We start from the raw sequence: 22,456 nt of genomic DNA, 5'->3' as shown, positions 1-22,456 counted from the left end.
ACCGTCCGGGTATTTTTTATCAACGTCACATTTTTGGAAGTGAATGTCTTCGAATCACCACATATAAAACGTCTGAAAATTGGCATGAATCATTTCACAAATACCATAGGTCTCACTCACAATACTTACGCAAATCAACTTGTGATAGCGGAACTGGGACAGGAACTGCAAATGTGTAAAACGTAACACATTATTTATAGATTGTGTATACTATAGGAAACAGTTAGTTTCAGTCATACCAGTTATGTCTCAGAATGAATTGGACTGTTTCCGGCCACATTTCAAATATAGTTGTGTCATGTTGTAAACAGGAACGATCTTGATTTGTCACTCTGACGTGTCAAATGACAATATCACTCCCCTAAATGTAATGGTTGCTTTATTGCCTTATGTCATAAGGAAATGCAGCCTCAACAACATTCTCTATGCCAATGGAAGAAAACCCGCCACCGTCAAAAACAACAACCCGAAATGTGTCATCAACAAAATTCACTGTGATTGTGGATTCTACATCTTCACATGCACCTAAAAGACAACACAAGAGCATGTGTTCTCAGGCTTTACTCTCTCAGCAAAACTCATACAGAAGTGACATGCGAGATCTAGGTCATGTCTAAAAATAGAACATACTATTTTCGTTAGGACTGATCATAATGTCTGCAACTAATCTAAAGAACTTCTGTTGGATATTACATATCTCCCCTTTTCTTGAGATAATCTCTAAAATATAAAACTTTTAAATTTAATGAAACATTTATCAAAATTCTTGAATTATTAAATAACTAAAATGTTCATTATTTTCTTGAAACTTGAAAACTTAAACTAATCTTATCTGAAACTACCTGATATAGATTCAATCAATTTACTTATAAAATGTTCATTTGAAATTGTCTCTATTGTGTACTACTTTAAACTTATAAAGTCTTTGTCTCTGGTGAGTATCATTTTACACTTTGACTAGATAAACAGTTATTCACATTTTATATCTCTGGTTTCACAGTTCATAGTCTTTCAAGTAGCCTGGTATTTTTTGCGGTCTCACTCTGGTACTACAGTTCGGTGATGTGTGTTTAGTGGTTGTAGTAGATTATCCATTCACAACTCTGGGTTGCTCAAGTTTCTGTAGATTCTCTCCTGGTTAATCTTGTGATGTATTTACCTCTTCACAGCCTGCAGATGATAACACAGTTTTTCTCATCAGACTCATTCTCATGTTTGATTCCTTGTAGAATATCACACAGCTTGTTTTCTAGCACATTGTTGAAGCACTTGAGGTGAGTAGAATTTCTTGTCACTTTTCTCCCATCGGTCACCCTGGCTGCTGTTACAGCTGATCCACAGATGTCTCTAACTTTGTAACACACTGTTTCATAAGCTGTTGACCATTTGTTTGTTTTCTTCTGTTTGAGTAGTACATATTCTCCTACCTTTAAGTCATATTTCCTTGTCTCCTTGTCTGTTTTCTGTTAGGTTTTTTATTCTTTCTTTGTATAGAATCCCTCTTTGTTTGAAAACTGCTGGAATTCATAGGAGTTAAATGGGGGTCCATTGTCACTTTCAATTCTTCTTGGCGTCCAATGATTGGCAAACATTTTCTTCAGTTTGTCTCTGATAGGTTTGAATGTTATAGAGTGTACTCTCTTGACTTCTGGGTATCTCGTTCTCTTGTCTACTGCAACAAGATTATAGTGTCCATCTGGATACGGTCCACCAAAATCTGAGGCGATAGTTTCCCATGGTTTGTCAGGTATTTCCGTCATTTCTACAGGTTCTGGTCGATGTTATTTCTTTGGTTGTTCTTTTTTTTTTCTTTTGTCGTTACTTGACAATCATAACATTTCCCGATGATGTCTTCTACTACTTGATTTATTCTTGTAAACCAATACTTCTCTCTCAGCCTGTTTTTGGTTCTGGTCATGCCGAAGTGTCCTAGACTGTGTGTAGCTTTCACAACCTTTCTCTATAGTGATGTCGGAATCACAATTCTATGCAGTCTGAAAATCAGTCCTGATATGATACTTAAGTCTTCCCTCACCAGATAGAATGGATTGATTTCTTCATCTTTTCTGTAGGATTCCCAATCTCCTTTCGCACTCTCTCCTTAACTTTTCTCAACTGTTCATCACATCTGGTTTCTCTTTTGATGTCATCGAGAATAATGGCATGCTCATTCTGGACAACATCCTTCACCACTCTTTTTGCAGAATCATTACCAGTTGTTGGTACTGGGTGTCCGAGAGAAAGTCTAATGGATCTGCTTCATCTTTCCCTGATTCATACACCAACTCGAAATCCACTTTCTGCATTTCCATTACCCACTTTTCTATCCTTGGTGGCAACGGTGCTGTAGCACGGTTGAATAGGGGTAACAATGGTTTGTGAGCCGTAATTGTCTTGAAGTGTGGTGCACCCAGCAAGTAGATACTGAATCTTTTCTTGGCCCATGCAATAGACAATGCATCTTTTTCTGTTTTGCTGTAACGTTTCTCTGTTTCTGTCATGGTACAGCATATGAAATGAACTGGTTGTAGTCCCTTCTGCGTTCTCTGGAATAATCCTGCTGATAGTCCCTCGTCTGTTCGAACAATTATTGGTTTGGTAGGGTCAAATATGCACTAGTGTCTTGACGTGTGATACTGTTTTTCAGGATTCTGAAAGCTTCTTCCTCAGTCTTCCTCCATCTGAACTTTACATCTTTTTTGGTCAATTCTCTAAACGGGGAAGTCAATGAAGCGTAGCGAGGAATGAAAATTCTCTCAACGGTGCAGTCAATGAAGCGTAGCGAGGAATGAACTTGGACAGTTATCCGATCATTCCCAGAAAACTTCTCACAGCTGTTTTGGATTTTGGTGCTTGACTTTCTTTCACGGCTCTGAACTTCTCTTCAGTCGGTCTAAGTCCATCTTTTGTGAAGAGATATCCATAGAATTCCAGTTATTCCACTCCAAACTTACATTTCTCTCTTGCTCTTTGGAGAACAGTTTCTAACACTTGGTTGCGTTCCTCTAGATTTCTTCCTCCAATCAGAATATCATCTCTCTGGTTTAGACACTTTGAGATATCTCCAAATATTTTGTATATCACCTCATCAAAAAAGATCTTGAGATGCTTTTGCTCCAGACACTAGTCTTTTTGGTCTCATTTTTACCCATGGAGTTGAGAAAGTGGCAATCTCTCTGGGATTTCTGATCTAATTCTGATCTGATCTGATCTGGATTTCTGATCTGATTGATGATATCCTTGTCTCATGTCCATCTTCGAAAAGATTTTGCAGTCTCTGAATTTGTAAGTAAAATGTTCCACCTCTGTAGCTTGCATTATTCGGCTTCTTTTCATATATCTGTTGGGAACTTTCAGATCTACATATGCTCTGACCATGTTGGACTCCAGCTTCTTGGATTCCACGTTGCTGAATCTTGGCTTTGCTTGAACTACTAAAGGTGAGCACCATGTGACAGGTTCAGCTTGCGATACTTCTTTAAACATATCTTCTTTCAGACCCACCTCTAGCCATTTCTTCAATGGTCCTTGTAAGTAATGAGGAACATTATGAGCCTTCTGTGCCACTGGAATGATATCTTCTTCCATATATAATGTTCCATATATCTCTCCGTCATTCTTTATGTCTCTGATACAACCGATCCCTTCGAAAACTTGGTCATACTTGTGTATGATTGCATCAATCTGTTTCTTCTCTGTGCTGTGATTCTGGACAGCTTTTATTTCTAATTCTTCTTCTTTGATCCTGAGGTTGTTCTTCTGAGCTAAAGATCCGTCTTTCCTTATCTCCAGCATTCCTAACTATGTAAGTGTTGTTCTGCTCAAAACTGGAGATGACTTCATTCTGCCTCTTAAAGGTCACATAAACCCTAGGGCGTACAAATACATAAATCACTAACTGGCATCGTTATAAATGAAACCCCGTCATTAAAACTACTCATTTCGACCTTTAATTGACTTAAATCGACCTTTTTGACAACAGTGAACAATTCTCACCCGCGAACGAAATTTCAACCAATGAGAGCGGCGCGCCGTCATATGAGGAATAGCTTTGAGGGCCGATGCAGAATTCATCTACATTTTAGGGGTTAAATGATCTTGTTTACAGGCTTGTATAAACCTGAAATCGTGACAATTGTTGTGGAAAATGAAAACTATATGTTCTCACAATCTACTGTCATTTAATTTTGTCTCCTGCTTTGCCTAGTTTTCCAGTTACAACTTGTTTTCATAGACGATTCTGTCAAAATCGATTGGTGTCGTTAGGCCCTATTTGTATAATGACTGATCCAAATTGATCCCATTTCTGTGTTTTTTTACCTCGATATTTAATCATGTCATGTAAAAATCTGTTTGTATTCTCAAAACAGTGTCGGCCCATAAGTTTTCACATGCAATACAGCAATTAATACTCCCTTGTTGTAACCCGTGTTAGGTGGTATAAACCTACACATGTTATTTGTCATCATTCACTTGATGGTCAGTTAATGAATTTATAACAAGTATAATTAGTGGTAACACACTTAGATTACCCGACAAAGGTTCCCATTTGGCATTTCTTGTGTCTGGAGTAAATATTCAACATTATAAACATCGATCAAAGGATTAACCGATAACACGCTGATTGATTAATTACTTTTATCTTACACAGCGGAATTGTCAAAAGGTAGTGTTTATGTATGTAGATTTACTAATCTATACTGAATACACTCTGTCGTGTCGGTGTCTGCGTAAAAACAACGTCCTTCTTTAAAAGGATTAACCGGCAATACATTGATTGATTGCCCATTATTGGCTAACTAAATTACTGTTTTTAAAGAAAGGCGGACATTATGCAATTAGTTGCCAGGTGTGCTATCTTGGGTGGCCAATGAGACTATACACCAATACCTGAAAAGATTTATCACTTTTCGTATATTAAACTGTTAAAAGACACATCATTTGGAACAGTTTTGTGGATATTGATGGATACATTCCTCGAACAAGGTAATGGCCTGATATTGTTCCTATAACTTTAATCTGTTTTAATTTTAATATTTGCATTTTGTTTTTATTCATTTGTCGTAGCATTCAACAGAATCATTGTTTTCGCCGTGAAGTGTAATGAGACAGACAACATGCACTAGGGTGTGTGTGCGAATTATGATTCACACTGGCAAACTATAAAATGTCTAGATATTACAGTTCTGTTATAAATTCACTATAAGTATCAGCAGATCGTCTGCTTTTTATTTAGTTTCAAAATGCTTACAGGTGTGATAATAAACTAATTAGGATTATAAGACCAAATATAAAGACGCACATTGACTGGTATCTACATAATGGTGAGTGGACATTAACCATGGGAATGTAGCAAGAAATGTATCGCGCAGTATTGTGACTTCGACCCCCCACCTCGCTTCCGTGGAAGAAATCTTTATGTTATAAGTTGTGTCATGCAAAATCCGTTTGGTTATGATTCCAACACATATTTAACTACGAGTAGAAAGTAGTCTTTATTTTCTTACTTGATGAAAACAAACTATAATCTCATTAATTCTAACAGATTTTTTTATTTTTAAAAATGGCGGCGCCCTGTCGGGAACATCCGCCAGTCTGAGGATAAATGGTATTTAGGTTTGTTTTCACCGAGTTACAAAATCAAAACTACTTTCTACTGGTAGTAAAATATGTATTTTATTGATGGCCAATAGGATTTTGCATGACATAGCGTATAACATAACAATTTCTCTCGTGGCAGCGAGGTGGGTGTCAATATAATACTACTTACAATATTATTGTTACTTCGACCACAACCTCACTTCCGAGGAAGAAATCGTTATGTTACAAGTTGTGTCATAGAAAATGTTTATGGTCATCAATCATATGCATTACTACAACTAGTAAGTAGTTTTGATTCTTTAACTTCCGTGAAGCGATCTGAACACAAGTAAGATATCGTTTCAGGCTTCCACAACGCTCGCTTCGCACTCACAAACATAACCCATTTAGCACGAACTGCGGGGTCCTGTGGAAATTTGTGCATGGGGACACCATCGCCCGACCCCTAGGAGCAATTGACGACAAAGCAACGATTCGACAAGTTTTTAAAGAATAAATTTGGTGTTCCGCATAAGACTAACCACAAATCTTTCATATGTAATGGTTAAAAGAGTAACAAAAAACAAAGTTTAATGGTTCTTTAACACAACAAACCTAGTGTGGATTCTTCGAGTTTGATTCCCCACAACTGTATTGAATTCTTCTTTCACAGTCAATTCACTTTGAATCGTGTTCAATTTCACTCTGCTCTCAGTCAGTTTGACTTCTTGATCTGTGCTATGAATGAAGGCTTTAAACTGGTGTTTGTCTATTAGGTTTACATCAGGTCCACTGTCTGCTTCAACCAGAATTTCAAAATTTTCCAGCTTTGCAGGAATTGTTTCACCTGGTCCTCCAGTCTTCTTGACTGAGCTGGTCTGTCTTCCACCGTTTTCTTTATCTCTCTATGATTTTCTCCTTTTTTTCTCTTTTCCCCCTGGGTTTTTCTCTTTTCTGTACTTGATCTTCGGTCTTCTCTACGTCCTCTGCACATGTTCTTGAAATGATTCTCGCGATGACACTTGTTGCATGTTTTCCCGTATGCGGGACAGTTCTTTCCTGGGGGGTGTCGTTCATATTGTCCACAGTATGTACACAATGTCTTTCTCTGAAAGGAATTAGGATTTCTTTTCACTGCCGTCATGTTCATTTATGCTTGACAACGGTACAAGAATCTGTATCGAAACGTCGCACTCACGAATAAAAGAAGTTGTTATCCATAAAGTTTGCTCTATATTGTACTTCCTAACTTCTCAACTGCCACCCAAAGAAGATGGAAAATATCTATTTATCATATCTGTTGTGTACGACACTTGGAATTCGTTGTTCAGTGATACACTACAGCCGTGTAAGAAGTTTGAAATATCGTTTATCTAGGAAAACGCTAAATACTTTATATAAATCCTTTATCGTACCACTTTTTTATCACTGTTGTCATATATAGGATAATTGTACAGGCGATTTTAAATGTACATTGAGACGCATTAAGACCTATATGCGGTGCGGTTCGTGGCACCAGCCACGATAAAATATATGGAAACCAATTATAGCACACTGAAAGAAAGACAGTATCGCTCTAAACTTTCTGTAGAATGTATCTGACTCCTGATTATCTGAAGGATCTTGTACCAGCTATAGTATTTCAACAAAGCAACTATAATCTTAGAAATAATATTTCCATTCAAACTATTAACTGTAGAACGGAAAGATATGTTTACCGAGCGCGATGATGTCGTGGAATTCATTGCCCGATGGAGCTGTTAACGTTATTTCCCTGAATCAATTCAAAAGCATGATAAACCCAACAGAGACTCTCAATTACTTTGATCTAAAGTTTGGGACTAGATTTTGTCAAATCATCCATTGTCGCCTCAAGCTTGGTTGTTGTAATCTAAACGCTGACAGATATATATTGGGAAACAGCTGAGTGTTCATGTGGTCATCATAACGAAGACGCCATTCACTACCTTTTTACATTTAAGAACATCGATGTATTTTTATATTCAAGGATACGATTTGAAAACTACTTCATACGGTAACGGCGCATTGAATAACTCAACAAATAGTGACATTCTGAACTCATTACACCAGTTTCTTTCTAAAAGTAACCGCTTCCAGTAATTATCAACTCTACGTATATATTCAATGTAAGGCAAGTTTTATATAACTTGATTTTCTGCGGCTGCTCATTTTGTTACTAGGCATAACCTACACCATATCGAACATATTTATTATTCAATCATACAGGGACTGGTCGGCTAAGAGTCAGTATAATGTGTCTGAGTGGGGTATTCATGCTTCACTGCGGCATGGTATCTCAGTGGGCTAGCACTATAAAACCAGCTTACGTCTGGGCTAGTACTAGCAGCCGCAAAATACACCTGCACATGCGTGCAATATGAAATATTCCCATAAGTATTTCTTACCCTGTAGGCACGCATTATTTACATGTATGTTACATGATAAAGTTTTTAAAACATATACACCTAAATATTTATAACCCTTGGCTACTTCTAAATAATTGTCATTGAATGTCCATTTCTCAAACTTGGATAATTTTCCACCATTCTTAAATGCGGTACGATCACGTGAATGAAATAACCGGATGTATTGACCCTGAGCGGCTAGAGTGACTCTAGGTCGTCCGGTGCGTGGACGGTCGTATGTTGTACCCGTTTGGTTGTAACCCGTTGTTTCACCAAAAATGTAATCAATTTGATAAAACATAACATTTTCAGGGTGGTCATGTTTTGATGCATGGAACTGTGTTAAATGTTGCCATTAAGAGATTTATGATATATTGGAACATCTGTGTAGAACTAGGTGTTGAATAGTGGATTTAAAACACTCACAAACGTCTATGCGTTTCTTTTTTTGAATAGTATATATAGCCAAAGGTTAGTGTGATTGACATGAAGTTAGATATGTGAATTAACAACTGATAATTTTATGACGAGACATTTGTACTCTTGCAAGAAAGTTATTCCACAATAGAATTGCATATGGCAGACACATGCTAATGAGGTCACAGTGAGAGAATGGTCAAAATGAAATTCACACAGTCAATAACGTGCATGTCCACCATGAAAATTGATGCATGTTTAGCACCTGCGCCTCCAAGAGCCAATCAAACATCGCAAGAAGTCTTGTGGAATGGCATCCCATATGTGTGGAAGCACCTGGCGTAAACCTTGAAGCGTGAGGGGGGGATTTGGCCAACGTCTCAATCTCCTCTCCATTTCGTCCCAGAGACGTGTTTGATGGGGGACATATCTAGGGGTTTAGCGGGCAAAGAAAGGACGTTAACATTGTCCTGTTGGAAGATCATTCCTCGGCCATTCTGCTGGAGAAACGGAATGACGACTGGATTAACAATTTTGTCTCTTTACTAGTGACTCGTTAAATTTCCATTAATGACCATTGACCAGCACTCGTTACCCCACCCCAAACCATCACTCCACCGCTGCCGCTAAAAGGGTCGGGCTCAAGGACACAGTTCCTAACATAACGCTCACCACGTCGCCGGTAAACTCCGGTTCGGCCATCAGTGTGGTGCAAGAGGAATCACATCTTGTCGGTGAAGTGAACATGTCTCCACTCACGTAGTCTCCACCACAGATGTTGTCTGCACCACTGCAGTCGTAGACGTTGGTGGCGTAATGTTAAAATGTGTTGTCTGGCAGGACGTCTAGCACGTATCCCGTTTAGCCGACGAGTGGTCTTTGGCGATATCCTGTTGACACCAGGAACTGTTCGGGCTGTCAGTGTGGCTGGTTTGAATCTTTGGCGCAGATGGGTGGTTCGAATCCAACGATCGTCGTGTGGCGTGGTTACGGGTGAATGGTAACTTCGGGGACGGTATGCAACGACGGTGTTTTGTTGATAACGTCTCCAAAAGTGGCGTATCCGTATGGTGTTCCTGTGCACGTAAAACTGCTGTACAAAGTTGCGTTGGGGTTTTACGGTTTCAAGCATTCCAGTTGCTCGCCATCTTTCATTTTCAGTTAGCCGTGGCATAGAGAAATGCAAGCTGCTTCTTCCAAATTTGTGATTTCGGACCCGTCGACGTCTAAACAATCATTTGTTGTGACAAAGATTCGAGGTTTAAAGCCACAATTTTAAAGGGCATGTTTTATGCCTTTTTTCCCCAGGGACTTCTTGAAAGCAAAACGAAAACTACCGACAGACTGGTAGAAATTAAAGATGCGTTAATCATATTTAGAGTTGACAGTACAACAAACCACAGAAAACAATGAAAAAAAGTAAGCAAACAGTGATAATTATTCCAACAATTGACGTTTTTAATGCATGAACACAGATCGTTACAATCGAACGCAAACCTATCACACGATTTGCACGTGCAAATCGGGGTATGGGCACGTGCAAATCGGGGGACAAAAACATGCTTTCAGGCTTGGTTGACAGTAAAAATCCACTTGAAAGAATGCGACGTTTTTTTGAGAATTGAAAATCGAAGTCGTGCTATTGGCATGCACGAGGTGGGTGGTGGCCAACGTCAGGTTGCTGCACACGTTAACGTCACTCAGAGTGTGATTGGGGGACTCTGGCAGCGGCATGAGGCGACTGGACCTGTTGCTAAGGCCCAAAGACCTGGGCGTCCTAGGGTTACCACACAGAGAGAAGGGCGGTGGGGTAGTCTAGTGCACGTGGTTAAAGCGTTGGCTCGTCACGACGAAGACCCGGGTTCGAATCCCCACATGGGTACAATGAGTGAAGCCCATTTCTGGTGTCCCCCGCCGTGATATTGCTGGAATATTGCTAAAAGCGGCGTAAAACCAAACTCAGTCAGTCAGACACAGAGAGAGCCATTACTACGTCAACCTTGCTCTACCGGTTTCTGACGTCACGACAGTTGACAGATGAACTCTTTAACGCCACCAACGTCCGCATTAGTCAGACAACAGTAAGAAGCAGATTACGTTCAGCTGGTCTCCGTTCCCAACGTCCAGCTGTTCGTCCACCACTGACAGCACGTCACCGCCAAGCACGTTTACTATGGTGCACACTTCATCAGTGCTGAAATCAACGTCAGTGGTCCTCAGTCTCGTTTACTGTTGAAAGCAGGATTAATGTTTCATTTCATGATGGCCGTATGAGAATCTACAGACGATGTCATGAACGTTTTGGAGATGCTGCTGTTGTGGCGCATAATCGATTCGGTGCTGGTTCCATAATGGTCTGTGGTGGAATTACAGCTACAGCAAGGTCACAATTACACTGGGACATTTCACTGCACTGCGCTACAGAGATGAGATAGGGGCTTCAATTGTGGTACCATTCATGGGGACCGTGCGTCACTACAGAGGTCCCCCAATCCACCAGGATGATAACGTTGGACCGCACCGTGGACACGTCGTCAACGACTTCATTCAGCAACGGGGCTTTAGGAGAATGGGCAGGCCTCCTTGCTCCCCCGCCTTTAATCCCTTTTAACACATTAATGGGATGAGCTGGGGCTCCGCGTTTACCGAAGACACTCTGTGCCAGATGATCTGAGGACACTGCAGAGAGCTCTGCTCCAGCAGTGGGATGCCATACCCCAAGCCTTCATAATGAACGTGGTAAGGAGGTGCACACAATGGATCAACAGCAGGAGCGGTTACACCAGAGACTGACCCTGTTCTGCAACCAGGAGTTTTGACTACTGTGTGTGAACTTGCTTATGAAGGGTACCCTTTAAACTGTGCTATTCGCAAGGGCCCTTTTGCATTTATGCGATTTGTTTTGCTATCACTGTTGAAATGAAACTCAATACAATCATTATAAGTTACCATGTCTCTCATATTTGTTTTAATTTCTTTGCAGATCAATATAATATAGGCGACTCTTGAATACTTGCGCTGAGTATACATTAAGTGTATTATATAAAATATCCCAATGCATTAAAAACAATTTCTCATTTGTATAAACCAATGTGTTGATCACATTTATGAATGTCAGCTATATATATTACGCCTGACGGAGGAGTAACCATTTATTCCTATTTGAGTCTTCCTTAATGTTGATCCATACATCCATCAATCAATAAATTCTCTTGTGATACTAGAACTTGCCAAACGCAGTGAGAAGAGAAACAAACAAGCTGTTTACCACACAGAAGTGATCTCAATGTTTATCCACCACATGGACGAAAAACGGCTTTGGAACCCATTGTTAAAATTCTTTCTAAAACCTAAATATAACAACAACGAAAAGTTTCCATGTAAACCTTAATAGGTGATGTCATAGAAAGACGGCAAAACAGCATGTTTAGTGTCCACGACATTGACGTTAAGAGCCCAAAAGTGGGCATGTGTCACAATATCAATAACGGGTACGCCAACCGTGAACAGAGAGCAGACGCATACTGTCTTTCAAAGGGACATGCAAGGCTTGTGGAATGGCTTATCATATTCTCTGCAACTCTGCTGGCAAATCACGAACATTACTTGGCGGATTTGGTACACAGCATACATGTCGCTTTATTTCATCCAGCACATGTTCTATTGGGGAGAGATCCGATAAATATGCAAGGTAGTGCAGGACTTGAATAGTGTGATGTTGAAGATAGGCAATCCTAGCCGTTTGTGGGCATAACCATTTTAGAATGTTGAATGTTAGAATGATGTTGAAGAAACGGAATTGCCATTGGTACGAGAGTCTGATCTGTGTCGATGTTTTTAACAATCAACCGTCAAGCAATTCAGCTTCCCAAATCGACAACAGTTTATGCCATCCATGTGGTCCATCCAGTTTATCGTAATGCACACACACAAATGCGTTGCACGTGCCGTCATTGAACGTAGCACATGTATCTTTGTTCAATCGAATTCACTAATTACTGTGTTTACATCTATATTTCTGTACACATGCAGCTCCAATGTACATTTTCATTTTCTCTGTGCACAGTTTCTTTCTTTTTGTAGCTTGTATATGCGCTTTACTTACCGTTTAGATTTTTACAGTTTATATATTTAATGTCACATCAGTTAAATAAAGGTCAGCACCGAAAAATACCTACTCTCGATTATCCCCAGAAACAGATTCCATTTGGAGTAAAGGGCAAATTTACTGAAAAAACTGTATGGATGCTTCATTCATTATGAATAACCAAGTAATTAGCTTTGGATATATATATCTCACTTTGAGTGATACTACAACAGCTAGCATTAGGAAATGGGAGCAGATATTCGATAACCGTAAAAAATATTGAAATCTGAATTGTGAATATTTATTGGATTACATTTATATAATCATAATTCAGCTTATCGATATGTTGACGTTCCAACATTGATCTGTTTTCCTGTTGCAAATTCAAGTAGAAATATACGACATGAATATGCCATTTTAAAATTAACATTTCATTAATCCAAAGATATATTTGCAGAAAGACATGCCCTTGCTACAATTCTGACTATATCATAAACATATATTTATGAATCGTAATCAAATAGTGATGATAAGATTTACTCGCACAAACAGTGAGCATATGATGCTACACGTCACAAACGCATGCAGAGGCAAATCGATTGTTCAGAAGATAAAGCGCGGGAGTAAACAATACAAAACGCCATTCATCACGTTTTGTCCCTAAACCGTTTGGAATGCGATGGGATCAAATTAGGAAGGCATTTCACTATCACATGTCTACTTTTCTATGCTGGCCTACCTTTAGAATACAGCACCACAAACTTTAAAAATACATCATAATACTCTTTTACGTAATGTAATGTGATTTTGTTCGAAGGCACGTTCTCGAAACAATGCCCTATGACGCCTGCATGGCAACGCGGTTGTCTGGCTCAGCGAGTGCGTATAAGCTCCGCTCACTGATGTTTCATCTCTACGAGCTATGTCATTGCATAAGCCCAACGATGTTGAGAGTTTCCAGTAGTTGTATACCGGCGGATGCGCAATATTTTGCAAGCACCAGTTTGAAATATTTTTCTTTTTTCACTAATACGCTCATATTTATTTGTATTACGGGCTGCTGAGGTTTTATGTTTTGTGTATTTTGTATTTTGCATTTTTTAAAATTTACATATATAGTTTTGTCATTCAGTAATGTGAACCATTAAATAGAAAAGTGCTTTATTAGTATTTTATTTTTCGAAGCAGTAATAATGCATTACACGTCATCGTGTTTGTGCCGGTTCGGTCAATGCATTCTATTTATTAGGATTAATTCAAGGGGTTAGGGCTAGGGCTAGGGCTAGGGCTTAGGGTTTAGGGTTGGGGTTGGGGATGCAATGTAGTAGGTACATGTCCGGTGGTTCGGTCAATGCATTCTATTTATGAGGATTATTTAGGGTTAGGGTTAGGGTTAGGGTTAGGGTTAGGGCTGAGGGTTTAGGGTTTAGGGTAAGGGACCTAATCCAATATAGTAGGTACATGTCCGGTGTAATACGTGAGTATCATTTGTTGTTTTTCCTTTTTGCATTTTAATACTTTTTTTTCACACAAAAACGGGAAGACAAAAACGTCGAAAGTACATTATGAAATGGGTTAATGTAGAAATTTTGGGCTAATGGAAATTGGCCTGGAATTTGCACTCAAGCCTCTTTCACACGCAACAGAAATTTTGTAAAGTAATGATTCGAAGGATAACTCACCCTCGTGCCGTCACTACACAAGCTCATGTCTCCCTCGTTCCTTAGTGCGATCCACATTATCCTCACAGTGTTCCCTACATCACTTTTCTGTCACAAAATCACCGATTTATATAAAAGCGCGTCATTTATGCATGCACCGTGAAATCTACGTCTGACACCTGACGTCAACAACCCTTTTCAGTATGAGGCATATCGGCTCATACCACGCCACACGTTAATTTGTAGATTACGGAATGGGACGAGTGTGCCAAATGGCATCGGATCCATTCGGCAATTGTCCGTAGAATAAAATCAGGAGACACCAAGTCTACCCGTAGCTTTCGTAATTGTCCGTGACCTATTCGTTCATTTCCGTGACGTCACAGGAATGACTCGATAAATTTGCACATTGTGCAACAGTGTGGACGTAGCTCAGTCAGTTAGCTGTCGAGCTAACAATCCGAAGGTCGCGGGTTCGCGTCCGACGGGTTCTCACAAACTGGTTGCTTGTCTTAATGAAACGTGACCTACGGCAGAGATCGAGAAGTTGTGGTGCTGTATTCTAAAGGTGCTCCTCTATGCTTATATTGACACGTGGCAACAGCGTAGCACATATATTATGCATACGTTTACAGCTAATACAGTGGATAACATTATAAACTTAATGTAAGCGTTATATATTATCTACAGGGGTTGAAACTGGTCTCGTGTAAAAATATTGCATTTGCAACGTTTTTAGACATTAGTTTGCAGTAGAAAGGTCACTGACGTTCTGATACAATACTATGGTTAAGAACTAATATAAGTATACCATCTATCATGCTCAGGACTTTCTCCAATCTCTATGATCAAAACGTCAAATATAGGACGGTCCAGCTCAACACCACAAGCACACGGTCGATAAAATCAAGCTCAACACATCGCTGATCCCAAACGCCAGGCCGCCGGAATGTAACCTACTGACATGACAATTAGAAATCAGCTACATGCTCAGCGACCATGTATTGCACTGTTGTGCACATTTTGGTCTCACTTCAATGTTATATGGACTTTCTTGAATCAACACTACGGTGGCACAATAGGGCCATCTGGGTTTTCTTTCTTGAAATGTAAAGTAGTGACTTGAAATTTCAAGATTGTAAGTTGAAATTTCAAGATGTCGATTTTGAAATTTCAATTTAATGTTCGAGTAAAAAATGAAATTTCAAGATACTATGTGCCACTGTACAACACTAATGAAACGGTTGAATATTGCTGTTGCCTTGCCCACAGTGAATCAGGAGATTCAGCTGCAATTATGTTAAAAACAAGACGTAATAGAAATACATCAGTAAAACGTAGCTCGGAATATATACTATCCCAAAAAAGAAACGCATAACCCAGAAATCTTTTGCGAAAATGTTGTATTTTCAACCATGTATAACTCGTCCACAAATAGACTTTTGTGCATGAAGTTTTACACCAGGTTAGAAGAAGGTAATGTCTATACAACCAAGTGGATATTTTTAGATAACGTAGATGTTGAGCGCGATGGTGACGACGTAGCACGGTCCAGACGTCGGGTCTCCTGGCTCTCAGACCAATCTCTTTCAACCTGTTCTGTACAGTTTGACCGGATATCCTCCGAAGTCCAGGCACCTTGGCTCTCGGCTCTCACCCGTGGCAGTACGATCACGCAAATGTAGTACCCAGATGTACCGATTTGGGGCTACAGTGGTGACTCGAGGTCTGCCTGTACGGGGAGGGTCATTTGTTATACCTGTTTGGTTGTACCGAGCTGCAAGCCGTGATATCGTGCTCAGACTAACATTCAGACGCCTGGCAACAGAAGATTGGTAATCTCCAGCGTGCATTCTTTCAATGGCGATGTTCCGTGTTGCAGCGTCAAGACGTGGCGTAGTGATTTGACCTTGAAACTCCTTCAAAACGAATGCCAATTTCCGAAAGTAATCTGGATTTGTATTGCCAGACAGTGCAAACTCTTTGCTGCACAATTTCAACCGGAAGGTGCTTTTCTGTTGCGCTGTGTCGATGCCTTTTAAATCCTTGCAAGAAATCTCATCAAAATCAACATTTTCAGGTAAACTCGATATTTTACTTGTGCAATTGTGTATTTAATCATGTTATCAACACTTTTTTTACATATTTGACGATTGTTGGAACAAAATAGGTAATTCATAGATTATTAAAAATACAAATCGCCTATGCGTATCGTTTTTTTGGATAGTATATTTACAATTGTTGCAAATCCCAGAAGATATAAAATGAATTTTGTAGAATCTTAGAGGTTTCTATGGACACATAATGATATAATCGGTGATGCTCAACAATGATCATCGTAGATTTTACTCACTCACTCACTGAGCAGGTACGATGTCAAGAAAACAATGTCTTTTGAGTCTGTTCAACCACAATTTCAAAAGTAAATTGTACGTTTTTTCGCAAATACTCGAGAACAGAATCATAGGAAAGCATCCTCGTTTACACTGGACTGCATTATGCAAGATCACAGCATGAAAACCTACGTTGCAAAGCAAAGTCAACTGTTGTCCATAGTCCAATTACTTACATTGGTACAATGTATGTAGCCCATTTCTGATGCACCCTGCCCTGATATTGCTAAAGGCGGAGTCAAGTCTCCATAAATCCTGTGAGAATGTGTCGTTTAATACCTACTGTTTATATCTCCTGTGACTGGAAACCCCTTGAAATGTCTTACTGTTAATATACATGTACACATAATCTGTGTATAAAATATGTTTATATGGACACATGAAATATGGGCATGGATTTAATCAGACCAAACAGTTCAAAGAAAATAACTCAATTTTTAGTTGCAATGAATAATGTAATGGATCTGCGACAGGTATTTACTGCAGAACTCCGCGCATCGATAGGTGTCGCTGTTTCAGCGATGATATATGTCAACGCAGTGCTTTGAACTTGCAACACGCTAGTTAATGTTCAAACATTAATTGTCAAGTCTAAATGTAACGCTCAGTTTGAAAAATGAATTCTAAGATATCTTGTATTTACTCAGATGAATAGAACATACTATCTGATAAAAAATATCAGACCATCAGGATGTCTAGCTGTAAATTTAGTCTGTCCGTCAGAAATCTAGCCCGTCTCGGGCGGTCGGACAGGCCTTATTTCATACACTGCATATGGTCAATTATGTACAGGGGTTTCGGGTTGGAACTGGTCCTAGTGTAAAGCTCTTGGGTTTGCATCGAAAGTGTGCAGCTGCAACATTCCAACTCTTGTCGATTTGAACTGTTTTGTTTGATATATTTGTCTCAGATATAATGAGTGAGTGAGTGAGTTGAGTTTTACGCCGCACTCAGCAATATTCTAGCTATATGGCGGCGGTCTGTAAAAAATTGAGTCTTCACCAGACAATCCAGTGATCAACAGCATGAGCATCGATCTGCGCAATTGGGAACCGATGACATGTTTAAGTCAGCGAGCCTGACCACCCAATCCCGTTAGTCGCCTCTTACGACAAGCATGGATTACTGAAGGCCAATATTCTAACCCGGACCTTCGCGGGCCTCTCAGATATAAGTTTAAAAAACCCTGCTAAGTAGATATGAAACAAATGCTAATATAAAAGCGACAAAACTAGTTCTATTGTCATAAGACATCTCTGGCAAAGGCAGTGTCGACTGTAGGGTTCAGACATCATCATGATGTTTCCCTATGTAATTACGAATTATTATCACACAGTGATGATACCAATTGTTCGTGAAAAGCTGTCGGTAAGATACATACGTCTTTTTCTTTTCACAAAATATATCAACGGATAATTTTAACTGTTCCGTACGATTTGCAATTTCACAAGGTAATACATGTAATATTATGTCATAACTAGAGAGTCCAAATGAAACAAGTATGTATTGTACTTACTTTATAGTATCAATGTATTACTATATTGTAAAGTATTCAAATTCAAACCTACCTGGGTAGAACATACGTTCCCTGTAAAATAAAACAAACATAATGTAGATTAGATAAATATGCAACGTATTTTCTGCGGTGCTCATGGAGCTGATAGGTATCGAGTTTCCAACAATACTGGAAAATCCAAGGTCAAACGTTGCATGTAAGTGCACTGCCATTCGTTCCATGTCAACAGTTAAAGCTGATTGCATCCCACCTTAAAATAACCAAACAATCAATTGAACTGTATGTAGCGGGCATACATGGTTCCTTTGTTTGAGACGCCATAATACCCCAGAGTTGAGTCCCTTTCGTACGCCAGAACCCGATGTTTGGGACTTCGCATCGATCACTTTTCTTACTTTCTAATTTTTGTCAACATGATACCCATGCTAGATGGTTCACCAAAGTGCTAAGGGTCTGACCACATCAAACTGACATACCACTATTACCTGGAATATTGTTAAAATGGGATCAATACGCAGCTCACTCACTTCTTCTGAATAAACCTTGATCAGTGACCTATATATTGGTTGTGTCATAGTCTTAAAATCACTATCATATGTCAGTAATACGTTGCGTATTCACATCAATATTTTATTAAACAATCAGCAAAACATTAATATATTTCTTAAGATAAAGTAAACGACTTGCTGTCCACGTAGCTCACCGTCACTTATCAGTAACACTGAATTATGCAACTCAGTCAAGCTGCATCTGCTAGGGTTATGTCCCAGGCTGTAACATGTTGTGCGTGGTCGGGCGCTTCGTCATTGTAAACAGATAATGTCAGATACCTAGTGATATCAACGATTTTAAGTGGTCAGTGCACACCATGACACAGACAGAATTGCAATTGATACACAAAAAGTTAGGGTCAACATTAGGTAACTCAGAATTTCCACAGAAGGCCTGAGTCCCTGTATATGTTGAGTCTAGTAGCAGACACTTTACTCTGCTACGAACAAAGAATCTAAGGGCCTCAGCAGCCTTCTCTCTGTTTTTAAGGTGATGGTCGAGTAGGTCAGCTCTGCCAAGTTAGCCTCTACACTCCTAACTCCCCCCACACACACACACACACACACACACACACACTCACACCTGGCAAACAAGCTCCGTCAGTAATACTTCTTGATACCTTGCCACACGCTTACTGGCAATTTGTTGGAGCAGTACCAGTATAGAGTTGCTAGCATGAATACTCAACAATGGGTCCTGGTATACATTGTTAAAAACAGGCTTGGGTGGCGTTTGCTAATGTCCCGATATTTCCCTTGGAAAACATTGCATTTTTAGTGTTATAACTTTCTCATTAACTTCGCCTACAACCAAAACCAGAGGCTCCTTCATTAGACTCACAGCATTAACGGGTTCGGGTAGAAGAGTTAATTTTGAAAGTTGAATACTTGATACATTCAAGCAAGCTTGTGATATGTAAGTCAGGATATCAGTTATTGGCATATGATAGTACAGGGTCCCCTAGCTTGTGATATGTAAGTCAGGATATCAGTTATTGGCAAATGATAGTACTGGGTCCCCTAGATAGTACAGATTCTTTTGGTTGTAGAAAGCAACTTAGTGAAGATAATGTTATGATCCGCAAAAGCCAAAAACGATATGTTCCTGCTCTACCGGTAGCATCCGCCAATTACACAAATTGCTTGCTAAAGAAAGTTCAAAACACAAACACAGTCTGGGCACAATCGACTCTGGACCAGACAATCCTTTGGCACCATATCATGTTTATCGATTTTGTTATCGATAAGTTGACTTTGAATTCAATAATCAAATGCATGGATTCTGAAGTGGAAAAAGTAACCAAGTGAGAGCAGTTATAACGTTTTATGCCAAACTGACGTTGGACTTGGAAAAATTAATATTATGCTTTTCATGGAACTGGACTTCATTTCACTTGCAGAAACTTCGACCCAGTTAATACTTATATAACGTCAACGCAAGAGACAATCCAGCTTCAATTAACGTCAAAAGTTTCCATCGGAGGAAATCCTTTAGAAGAGATTGTCAAAATGGTGTTGTGCCTTTAGTTATTAAAGGGTTTTCTTTTTAGAGGAATAGTATAGAAGAGATGGTCCATCTTAGTGCCACAAGTAACTTTGTGGATGATCATTTACCGTAATAGTTTGTATATGTTTCACGTAATATGAAGGATTGGTAGAATGGACAAATGTGAAAAATAATGATAGGGATATTCCTTATTCACTTCTTTTTCCATTTACAATGAACTCATTATGAGTGACGGGTGGTATCGATAGAGCAAGATACCTGCTGTCTTCATTGATTATCAGTGATCGGTTGACGGTCATTAGTGTTGTACATTTTGTGGATTCTGTTTCAGCAGATACAGTTTCTGACATTAACGCTCTGAATGTACAGAATATTGTGGATGCAATGAGAAGTCTAGTCTTTTTAGCTCTGATCGTTTGATCCCCGCGTTTAAGTGTATAAAGGTTTCAGCAATCATATGCTTCAAAATAAAACATTTCTGAAAGCATTTCCTTCATATTGCGACTTTTATCATGCATGCGCGATGATCAGAGCGCAGGCAATGGCATGCACACTGCTAACAAATATGGTACACGCAGAAATATATACAAATGTACTCACAGATAAAAAGAATCTAATTCAGACATCAGTTCTTCCTCTAACTCTGGTGATCGAGCTTGTGCGCTTGATGGTGTTGAAGTCGAGCTGACGTTTTGCCCAGTATATTTTGAAGCGGTGTCTGGTTTGCCACTAAAAGTTGGAGTTTCTTTTTCTTTCACTTCCAAAGTACAAACTGGGGCATTTGGTTTAACGCTTTCCAAAAAGTCTTGAAACATTTGTTTCACTGTGTCTTGTTCATTGATCATTTTGTTTCTGCCTTCTTCTGTTTCATGTAGAAATTCTATGACGAGACATCCCTTGTAAATTTTGTACAACAGACAGCCATAACGTTCAATCAACTTTGCAGTTAGGTCCCACAAAGCATCACCGGTTTCTCCATTGATAATTGGTGGTTTGAAACCGTCGAAAATATTTCCAAAGGTCCATATTGATACGAAAGCTTTTTCGGTGTCGACATTTTGACGGTAGTACCAGTCACGAACTTTGGCGTTGGAACAATCAACTGTTGAAAAACAACAATAACAGCACATGAGACCTCCATTTGCTATTATTCTCTATTTCATTACATCAATAATTCGTACTATTTCTAGAAATGCCTTATCTATGTGTTTTCTACAGTCACTGTAAAGATTCCACATTCATTAGAAAGACACCAGGTGACAAACGAATTTTGACTCTGGTGCATTCCCGTATTTGTTTTAAGCTCGCTATTATTCTGTATAGCATGTGTGATAAAACACCAATAATAATTTCCTATGGGGTGAATTTTATGTTTTGGTTTTTCAATTGTTATGAAATAGGCATTGAAAAGGGCTTAAATGTTTCATTACTGCCAAAATAAGAGGGAATATTCGACATGTGAAGCTACACATGGAGATACCTTATACAAAAAGAAGAGTTTTGGGATCACAAACTATTTATCAAACCTCTAACTGTGATAGAAAGTTGCCCGAGGTTTAAGAAGCACACAATCCCATCTACAATTATTATCCTAGAGATATTTGACTTGATATGAATACAACTCACCGTAAATCAATGTCCCTCCATCTTGTGCGGGAACTGAAACATGTTGTTGCAACTTGAAATAGTTCATTGAAAGAACTATCAAAATAAAACACATTTTTGCAGGAATTTCGACACAATGTCTAATCTTTATCGGCGCAAAGCCTTTACTGTCTAAATTAATAATGTGACAATTTACCTGATATCTTAAGTTTTGGATTCGCACCCTCAGTGGGGCTACAGGACAGTCCTCCCCGTTGTTTATCTGCAACAATGATTTAAGCTCGTTCAGATATAAAAACCTTTTCTCAATCATCTCAATCTGAGTAGAGTATAACCAACACGACAGGCAGCTAGGTCTAACTTTTTGATATTTACGTATTGGCGTAAGATTTCATTATTTGACTGTGGGTTGATGAAGTCAGCATACACACATATATTAAGCATATCAGGATAATAGATAATCTGTGGGTGAATGATAATACATTTTCTTGATACTGGACAAAAGTATCGAGAGACAGGAAAGAGACTGACCTTCACGTAACCCAGCTACATTAAATCCCAAAACAGAAACTAAAAAATGTCTTTAGAATATTTCTTAAACTGAACATTCGTGCTGTCATACCCCAAGTGGAATTTTAAAAGAATTCGCTGAAAACTATATGAATGACCCCCAAAACCCTCAGACTAAAATATTCCCAGAGATGTGAAATATA

The 22,456-nt window shown here is 39.1% G+C and overlaps 2 protein-coding genes across 2 annotated transcripts in view; both read right to left on the bottom strand.

The window, feature by feature from the left end:
- LOC124277100 (BPTI/Kunitz domain-containing protein 4-like) overlaps positions 1 to 22,456 on the bottom strand; it is a gene marked incomplete at its 3' end in the record, with an annotated part of 103,633 nt that overhangs the window by 20,907 nt on the left and 60,270 nt on the right. The window lies entirely within an intron of this gene.
- Positions 1 to 22,456, bottom strand: part of LOC124277082 — a 29,511-nt gene that overhangs the window by 2,525 nt on the left and 4,530 nt on the right. The window contains exons 4-8 of the mRNA XM_046712733.1: positions 21,940 to 22,005; positions 21,765 to 21,797; positions 20,739 to 21,240; positions 18,133 to 18,152; positions 130 to 165 (exon numbers count right to left, since the gene is read on the bottom strand). Coding sequence (XP_046568689.1) covers positions 130 to 165; positions 18,133 to 18,152; positions 20,739 to 21,240; positions 21,765 to 21,797; positions 21,940 to 22,005 — 657 coding nt within the window. The remainder of the gene's footprint in view (positions 1 to 129; positions 166 to 18,132; positions 18,153 to 20,738; positions 21,241 to 21,764; positions 21,798 to 21,939; positions 22,006 to 22,456) is intronic.

Source organism: Haliotis rubra, unplaced genomic scaffold (assembly GCF_003918875.1).
Source record: "Haliotis rubra isolate DU_JTF1 unplaced genomic scaffold, ASM391887v1 Scf1055, whole genome shotgun sequence".
Taxonomy (NCBI): Eukaryota; Metazoa; Mollusca; class Gastropoda; order Lepetellida; family Haliotidae; genus Haliotis; species Haliotis rubra.
The sequence above is the reverse complement of the archived record's forward strand: the minus strand, read 5'-3'. Positions and strand labels throughout refer to the sequence as shown.